The sequence below is a fragment of the Gallinula chloropus genome (assembly GCF_964237585.1).
Source record: "Gallinula chloropus genome assembly, chromosome: 26".
NCBI classification, from domain to species: Eukaryota; Metazoa; Chordata; class Aves; order Gruiformes; family Rallidae; genus Gallinula; species Gallinula chloropus.
In genome coordinates this window covers 5,634,930-5,644,257 of record NC_140111.1, presented here as the reverse complement: position 1 = coordinate 5,644,257, position 9,328 = coordinate 5,634,930, and the positions used below count along the sequence as shown (strand labels likewise).

At 52.6% G+C, this 9,328-nt stretch overlaps 1 protein-coding gene across 1 annotated transcript; it reads right to left on the bottom strand.

The window, feature by feature from the left end:
* Window positions 1-1,752: 1,752 nt before the first annotated feature.
* LOC311201356 (ras-related protein Rab-18-B-like) lies at window positions 1,753-9,259 on the bottom strand (the record flags this gene model as incomplete). Its single annotated transcript, XM_084275737.1, has 7 exons — window positions 1,753-1,928; window positions 2,794-2,860; window positions 4,051-4,169; window positions 5,116-5,188; window positions 8,303-8,364; window positions 9,059-9,114; window positions 9,192-9,259. The coding sequence occupies 7 exons, from the start codon at window positions 9,257-9,259 to the stop codon at window positions 1,753-1,755; spliced, it is 621 nt and encodes a 206-aa protein (XP_084131863.1).
* Between the last annotated feature and the right edge of the window lie 69 nt (window positions 9,260-9,328).

The following is a 9,328-nucleotide window of genomic DNA, read 5'->3' as shown; positions in this document are numbered from 1 at the left end:
TGTCCCCAAATTTCATCTGGGGGGTGACCTGCTGGAGAGGAGCTCTGTGGAGAAGGACCTGGGGGTCCTGGTGGGTGACAGGGTGGCCATGAGCCAGCAGTGTGCCCTGGGGGCTGAGAGAGACAATGGGATCCTGGGGGCATCAGGAGGAGTGTGGGCAGCAGGTGACAGGAGGGGATCCTCCCCATCTGCTCTGCCCTGCTCAGGCCCCACCTGGAGTGTTGTGTCCAGTGCTGGGCTCCCTGGGATCAAACAGCCAGGGATCTCCTGGAGAGAGTCCAGAGGAGGGACAGAGATGCTGAAGGGCCTGGAGCATCTCCCCTGTGAGGAAAGGCTGAGGGAGCTGGGGCTGTTCAGCCTGGAGAGAAGACAAGGATTTCAAAACTGATCCTCAGCACTAAGTATTTAAGAGTAGCAGGAGGTAACCTGCACAGGATTTCCTGTCAAGTATTAGTAGATACACCCCTTTGCTACAACCCTGAGATTTAGTGGTAACTCAACTCACTATCTGGGGACACGTGGCAATTTTGATTGCTTAAAGCCTCTGCCCAGAGAGGGGGTGGGTGCCCCATCCCTGGGGGTGTTCAAGGCCAGGTTGGATGGGGCCCTGGGCAACCTTGTGTAGCTCCAGGCCTGGAGGTTGGTGTCCCTGCCTGTGGCAGGGGGTTGGAGCTCTGTGATCCTTGGGGTCCCTTCCAACCCAGACCAGGCTGGGATTCTATGAAAATAGAGAAACAATGTCATGGCGCAGGGTGACTCCTGACTCTTGGCTACATTTAAGGAAAACTCAGGTGCTGTTCTGGAGAAGGGAAGCTTGTCAATCATATTCCAAAAGGGACCACTGCCTTATTTTACCCTAAGGTGTGAGTTTCAGAAGTGCATGGTGAATGTCTTACAGCCCAAGCCCAGTGCTGGAAGAAGCTCTCTGGTCTAACAGTGGAAAATCTGATAGTTCCCAGGGAAAAAAAAGTATATCTGGATCGAGCAGTTGTGCAGAAAGGAAAGTGAAAGTGTGTTCTGCTCATGAGCTGTTGTGGGTCTGCCCCAGGCAGGCACCGTGGGGCAGACCAGGAGGGAGCTGGGGGGGACTGGGGAAGGGAGGGAAGAGAAAACCAGAAAAGCCAACACCTCCTGGGCTGGGATAAGGGTGGTTTACTGGGGTAGCAGAGAGATGGATATAATAATAATAATAATAACAGGACTTTATAGCAAAATACACAAGGCTGGTGACACACGATGCAGCTCAGAGCTGGCCCAACACCAGCCCATCCCCAAAACCACACGTCCTGGAGCTGCCTGCTCCTCCCCCACCAGCCCCCTTTATGCTGAGCATCATGACATTGGCATGGAATACCCCCTCTGGCCAGCTGGGTCACCTGTCCTGGCTGTGTCCATCCCTCCCCCCCAGCTCCCTGGGTGCCCCCCACCTTCTCGTCAGCAGGGAAACAGGAACAACTGCAAAGTCCCTGACTGCTGGGCAGCAGCTAAACCAGCCCTGTGATACCAGGATTGCTCATCCCAACTCCCAAACAGGGCATCCACCCATTGCTAGAAAGGAATTAACTCCATCCTGGCCAAATCCAGGACATGAGCAAAAATGGATTTGACTAATGACTTTGGGGTTTGGATCAACACAACTGGTGTCAGGTCGAATAAGGCACAAGTAGTGCTGGAATCCCCCCTTCCCCCCCTTCCCCTTTTATTTTAAAGAAAAAAGTCCACTCCATTCCCACAGAGCAGCCCCCTGGGGATTTAAGAAAGGGGACAGTAAGCACCACAGAAGCTTTGATCCTGCTGTGCTGAAGATGCTGTGAGCTGGACTCCCCCCTTCCCTGTGTTTTTATCCCAGAGATTTGGGGTCTGCAGGATCTTTATGACCAGCTCCTCGAAGGCATGCTGCACTCCATCCTGTGTCTTGGCACTGGTCTCTGGTGGAGAGGGAAGAAGAGGGGCAGGGGAGAGGATTTCATTTTATTTGCAGGGAGCAGTTCACTTCAGAAGAAGTTTTTAAGGACCAAAAAGAAGGTGCAATAGTTTAATGAGTGGCTCTCCTCTCCCTTCCCACTGAAAGGCACACTTCTGCTGAACTGAGCATGATAAACAGAAACACTGGGTATTATAAAGTCTGAAGCAACTCATTTTTCCATCTGAAAAAACTGCACAGCTCCCCATTCTCTCTCACACAGAGAAAGAGAAGCTGTTCTCAGGTTGTGACAGTAAATCTACAAGGTAATTCCATAACTAAGCTGGGAAGCAGAGTGCAGAGGTCACTGCCTGTTGTCCCTTAGGTGTTTGACCCAGTTCTATCTGGAAATCTTTCCAACCAGCTTCACATAAAAGGTCCTTTTTATTGAAAAAGGAAACAAGACACCTACACACAACACTCCAAGCACACACACTCCACTTCTTCCCCATCTTCAGACTGTCACAGCACTGCTGATCTTATGTAGTTGCAACAGAAGCCTGAAAGCTTAAGAGGCTGCCCAGGGTCCTTGCTGACATCAGCCAGGAGAAAAATTCCAGTCTTCTGGGCTCTGAATGAAAAACCCTGCCAGTTTTAATGAAGTTCATGCCTACACAGCACATGAAGTAAACATCTTTTGGAGAAAAGTGCTTCCCATTGCAGCCATCTCTGAAAAAAACCCCTGCAACCTACAGCCAACTGATGCAGCAAAAGGAAACTGGGTTAACTAGGTGCTAAAAAATGAAGTAAATCAACCTGAAATGCAGTTGTGTGCTTCACTCACACTCAGCAGCACCAACATAAGCACCAGTTTAGCCAGAGTTACATACCTATAAAAAGCAGGGAGCGTTTCCTAGCAAACTGGAGTCCTTCTCTTCTCTCTACTTCACGATCAGGCTGCAGGTGAATGAAGAACACGACTAAACCAAGGTACATTTAACACTTGGAGGAAGCCCCTGGAAAAGCAGCCTTGCAGAAGGAAAGGTTTGCTGGAAAGAAGAAGGTCTATAAAGCCATGTAGTCATCAGCAACCAGATTTTCCCACTCCACAGCCAGCTTAGCTCCTTAAGGAGGTCAAACTGAACACCAGCAACATGGAATCAGTAGGAAATGAAGGTGTTGCTATCCTCTGAATGAGCTAGAAGCAAGACACATGGCAGAGAGGAGGCTTCAGTCCTCAAACAGCTGAAAAAGTGCATCAAAGGATCTGAAAATGGATAGATTTGGAAAGGAGGCAGAAAAGCTAGTTCAGGATAGCCACACTGGAAACCTCCTGCAGTGAAGCAAGACTGAAACGTCTCATGATGCAACAGGCACCTAAGGTATGTTAAAACACCCCAGAAACATGAAGCACCCACACAGATGTGTACTCTACAGTTGCTTGAAGAGTTGAATTCTCCTTCCCCTCTACTTGTCCAAGTCCTGGGCTAGTCAGAAAGCAAGCAGCACTTGTGCTGTTGTGCTGCAGCTACACGTGATGCTACACAGCAGCTTGTGGGCAGGACCTCTCACTGGCTAAAGAAAACCTCCCTCATCATCTGCATCTCTCCAGAAGAGTTTCCATTCAAATCTTTAACAAGATCTGCTTCCAAAAAAAAAAGAGGTTGTAATTGGATGTATTACCATAGAATCATAGGATGGAATGGGTTGGAAGGGACCCCAAGGATCACAGAGCTCCAACCCCCTGCCACAGGCAGGGACACCAACCTCCAGGCCTGGAGCTACACAAGGTTGCCCAGGGCCCCAGCCAACCTGGCCTTGGACACCCCCAGGGATGGGGCACCCACCCCCTCTCTGGGCAGCCCCTTCCAGCCCCTCACCACTCTCTCTGCAAAGAACTTCCCCCTAATATCTCCTCTAACCCTTCCCTCCTCCAGCTTCACTCCATCCCCCTTGTCCTGCCAGTCTCTGCCCTTTAACAAGCTGATTCCCCTCCTGTTCCTCTGCTCCCCTCAGGGATGGGAAGGCTGCAATTCAGGCACAGGAAGGCTGCTTATTCAAGTTAAGACAGTAGAAATGTGAGCTGAGTCCCATCACAGCCAAGGAACCCGTGGAAGAGCCTGAAGAGGATGCATTTCTGAACTGACCTTATCAGTTTTATTGCCAACTAACATCTTGACAGTGTTGGCCTTGGCAGTGTACAGATCCAGCTCGTTCAGCCAGCCATCCAGTCCTGTGAAAGTGTCCTTTCTGGTAACATCATACACTGGTAACAGAGGAGAGAGAGCTTAACACACGTGGAATCTTCATCAACGTTGACTTCATTATGGTAGAACTTAGTCCCTACTACCCACTGCCCTGAAAATGAAGCAGTGTTAGGAAATGACAGGAAAACACATCAACTGGAACCTCCTCCCTGAGCTGGGACACGGTGGCTGCACTCACCCAGCACCCCTGGGGATTACAGGACACTGACATCCCTGCCACAGGGCTGGGACTGGAAGTCAGACACACCAGTTGAACTCTTTTACCTGTTACTGGTCCTAGATTGGGCCACACAGAATGGTTTTTAAAAGGGTATTTGGCCACCTCATTTAATGTGTAACTACCTGCAGGCACTGCTCCTAAAAACAGAGTGACTAGTAACATCATGAATGTATTCATGATGTTAGCCATGTATCCATTCACTCAGTCACTAGGGTCTAAAGAGCTGTCAGAACATTTTGTACAGCAAGGTGTTCAGCCTTCACAACCCCTGAGAATAAGAATCCCTTCCTTTTCACACAGAAAGGGACTATCCATCCATCCTTGTGCTGCAAACCTCACATCTGATGTCTCACACCAACAGTTTCTGGAAAAAAACCAGTAAAAACATTGGGGTGGGAGGAGGAAACCCCCAAACCAACCACAAAACCCATTTTGCCTTATTACTAGAAGCTCAACAGAGTAATTACTGCAAAGCTAATAATTCATCCATTCAGCAGCTGGCAGTGTGACATCTCTGTGTGTGAAAGGAGTTTGAAGCAGCATCGTTTCCCTGCCAGTGGTTCTGCACATTCAGTGCTCCAGCCAACGATGCAGCGACTGTGTAAAAACCCTGACTGGTCCTCAGATTGTCTCAGGCAACCTCCTTGGCTAAGGACAGGCACCTAGAAGGGATTAATAAAGACCACACTTAGAGCAATGATGGTTTTCTTCTGTGTAACTCCTACCTAAAACAACCCCTTGAGCTCCTCGGTAATAACTGGGAGTCAGTGTTCTAAAGCGCTCCTGTCCTGCTGTGTCCTACAAGGGAGAAAATAAAATAGCAAAGCAATAAGAAAAGCCCACAAATACATACACAAAATCAAACAGATATGAAACAAAAAATGGGTATTTTAGTCTACACAAGGTAAATTCTTCCTGCCCAGTGAGGATACGTAACACCGCAGGGCAACAGGGTGAGGGAAGCAGTGGGGAAACGGTAGCAACTGCACCAGAAAATGGGTGAGGAGGGGTAGAAAAGCACAGGGGGAGGGCTTGGTTGAAGGGTAAAGCAAAAAGCAGAGACACCTGTAGCATGAGAAGGCAAGAAGAAAGTCAACAGGCCCCAAAAGAAACATGTAAAAGGCTATTGCTGCAAGCCAGCCAGCCAGGCTTTACCCATTAAGGATCAGCCCAGCAGAATGGTGCAAGGATCCCAGGGAGAGAGAGCCCAGGAAAGGAGGCACAGTGGTTCCAAAAATCTCCCTGAGCTCTTCCACAGCAGGAAAGGAGAACCCAGTTAGAAAGAGGCACCTCCAGCCTGCTAACCCTCTAAGCAGATGGGCCATTTCAACCCAGTACTTTCCCTCAGTTCTTCCTGCAGTACATCACACCCCCTTATGAACCTTCAAAAGAGCTTGCAGAGCAACAGTAAATTCCAAAACCCCTCAGAACAAGCAATAAGGAGGCAAAAGAATTGCACAAATCCCATTTTTTACAAAGATATTTATTTAACTTTATGTGATTACAACAGACAAAGAGCTGTGCTGCAGTTTGTTAAAAAGAGGAACTAAAGTTGGCCATCTATTTGCATAAATCAGGTCACTGCTGCTAAGGGAACTGTATCTCAGGCATCCACACACACATGGATGCTGAAGCAGAAACCTCTTACTGCCCCTGATGTGCTGTATGTGCCTGGCAGCTTTTATCACTGCTCAGCTGCCCCAATTCCCCCCTCCCCAGTGAGCAGGTTGATTGATGCTGTCACAGGCTGGCTGCTGCCAAAGTGCCTTTTCCAGTTATACAACTTGTGCAAGTCCTGCTCTGGCTTCCCATTGCACAGCAAGGAGACACACCCCTGGGCAATTATAGGGCAAAGAATTCTTGGGCACTCACAGCACAGCACCCAGCTCAGGGGTCCCCAGTACCCCAGACATGGAGCTGTTGGAGCGAGTCCAGAGGGGGCCACAAAGATCATCAAGGGGCTGGAGCTCCTCTCCTGTGAAGCCAGGCTGAGGGAGTTGGGGTTGTTCAGCCTGGAGAGGAGAAGGCTCAAGGGTGACCTAATTACAGCATCCCAATATCTTAAGGGGGTCCTATAGGAATAGGGAGAGGGAATGGTCACCAGGGAGGGCAGGGACAGGACAGGGGGTGATGGCTTCAAGCTGGAAGAGGGCAGGGTTAGGTTAGATGTGAGGAAGGAATTCTTTACTCTGAGGGTGGTGAGGCCCTGGCACAGGGTGCCCAGAGAGGCTGTGGAAGCCCCATCCCTGGCAGGGTTCATGGGTTGGATGGGGCTTTGGGCACCCTGGGCTAGTGAAGGTGTCCCTGCCCATGGCAGGGGGGTGGAACTAGATGATTTCTGAGGTCCCCTCCAACCCAAACCAGCCTGTGAGACTATGAAAGCTCCTGCTCTGTGTGCAGCATGTTCAGAACCCAGCCAATACACACACTCACTGGCTAGAGCAAGTGTGACTTTATCCCTCTGCATCCTGAACACTGTGAATGAAAACAAAATGATTTCTGGCCTTTTTATTGCTTTTCAGGGCACGTTTGTGCTCCCTTTCCAATAGTTCCACTGACTTCATCTCTAAGAACATGCTCTTTCTCAAATACCTATGACCATACACACGAAATCTCTTCCTTCTGGGGCTCCTTCATTCCATTTAGGGGAATACAGGTGGAGCTTTAAGATTACAAACAATCCTGGCCACACAGTTGCAATCTGTTTGCCAGTGCTGAAACTACAGTGTCTGGAAGTTCAGAACAAATGCTCAAGTCTCCCAACAAGTCTGAAGCAACCTTTAAATAGTTCAGGACCCAAGTATACTCCTTTTACCATTATCTGAACCACAGTAAAGCATCTGAGCACCCAGAGGAAATCATGCAGCTTACCCAGAACATCACTTCTCTGCAGTTTACTGAAGTGCTGTCTGTCCTGGGAGCACTTCTGGGTCATGGAGGCACGAAATGCCTGCCCTTCTGGCAAGGCCACGTCTTCACAGAGGGTTTGGGAAACCCAGTTGTGTAAGAGCAGGAAAGAGCAGCCCGAAATCATAGAGTCACAGAGTTGTAGGGGTTGGAAGGGACCTCAAGAGATCATGGGGTCCAACCCCCTGTCAAAGCAGCTCCCTAGGACAGGTCACACAGGTCGGTGTCCAGACGGGGCTGGAATCTCTCCAGAGAAGGAGACTCCACACCCCCTGGGCAGCCTGTCCCAGGGCTCCCTCACCCTCACTGGGGAGAAGTTCTTCCCCATGTTGCTGTGGAACTTCCTGTGCTCCAACTTGCAGCCATTGCCCCTTGTCCTGTCCCCACAGACCACTGAAAAGGGGCTGGCTGATTCCCGCTGCATCCCCTGCTTAAAATAATTATAAACTTTAATTAGGTCCCCCCTTAGTCTTCTCTTCTCCAGGCTGAAGAGTCCCAGCTTACTCAGCCTTTCCTCATAGGGGAGATGTTCCAGGCCCCTAATCATCTTCGTGGCCCTTCTCTGGACTCTCTCCAGGAGATCCCTGTCCTTTTTAAACCAAGGAGCCCAGAACTGGACACAACACTCCAGGTGGGGCCTGACCAGGACAGAGCAGAGGGGGAGGATCCCCTCCTGTGACCTGCTGCCCACACTCCTCCTGATGCCCCCCAGGATCCCATTGTCTCTCTCAGCCCCCAGGGCACACTGCTGGCTCACTGCTGGCTCTTCTAGAACTGCAGGGAGTCCCCCACACTAAGGGCTCACTGGAGCTTTTGAAGAACCTCACCTGCAACTAGTGCTGTGCAGCCACACCAGGCACTCGGGCCGTGTGCATCCTGAGCTCACCACCCACACACACGGGCAGGGGAGGGAGAGGAAAACGCCCCACAAGAAGCAGCTCTTACAACGTCCTGACATCCCCAGGGAACTAAACCTGCCCGTGGCAGTGAGGGACCAGACCTTACCCATATGGCGAGCTGCACGGCGTGGCCGTCCACCACCATCTTCTTCACTTTGAAGTCAACCCCTGAGAAGAAGCGAAAGGCTTGTCAGAGAGAACCGGCAGCCACCTTCATCCTCCCACCCCCCACCCCCCGCCCCCAGCAAGCAGCACCCACAGCGTCCCAACCCCTCCACAGCATCCCGGATCCCCCTCGCAGCATCCCGGATCCCCCTCGCAGCATCCCGGATCCCCCCGCAGCGTCCTAACCCTTCCGCAGCATCCCGGATCCCCCCCGCCGTCCCGGATCCCCAGCGCCGTCCCGGATCGCCCCCGCAGCATCCTGGATCCCCCCCGCCGTCCCGGATCCCCCTCGCAGCATCCCGGATCCCCCCCGCCGTCCCGGATCCCCCCGCAGCGTCCCAGCCCCTCCGCAGCATCCCGGATCCCCCCGCAGCGTCCCAGATCCCCACAGCAGCATCCCGACCCCCTGCGCCGTCCCGGATCCCCCTCTCAGCGTCCCAATTCCCCCTCCCACCCCACCCTCTCCCCCGCAGCATCCCGTATCCCCCTCTCAGCGTCCCGAATCCGACCCTTTCCCTTAGGGTCCTGAATCCCCCTCTCAGCGTCCCAACTCTCCCCCCCCCACCCCCCCGCAGCATCCCGCATCCCCCTCTCAGCGTCCCGGATCCCCCCCCCTCCCCGCTTCTCGCCCGCGGGACCCGAAGTCAGGCAAGCGAAGCACGTCCCCAGCTGGGGGTCCGGCGGTCCCGGGCCTCACCGATGGTGGGCTTCAGGCAGGGCTCGAACGTCCCGTCGGTGAACCTCAGCAGGAGGCTGCGGGGGGAAAAGAAACCGAGAGCTCAGCCCCGCTGCCCAGAGCGCCCGGCCCGCCCGGCCCGCCCGGGCCGCACCTGGACTTGCCCACGGCGCTGTCTCCGATCAGCAGCAGCTTCAGGGTGAGGCCCGCTGTAGGGTCCATGCCCCGCGCCGCACAGGCCCGGCAGCGCCCGCGGAGCGCGGCACAGGCCGGAGAGAAGCAGCGGGGGGC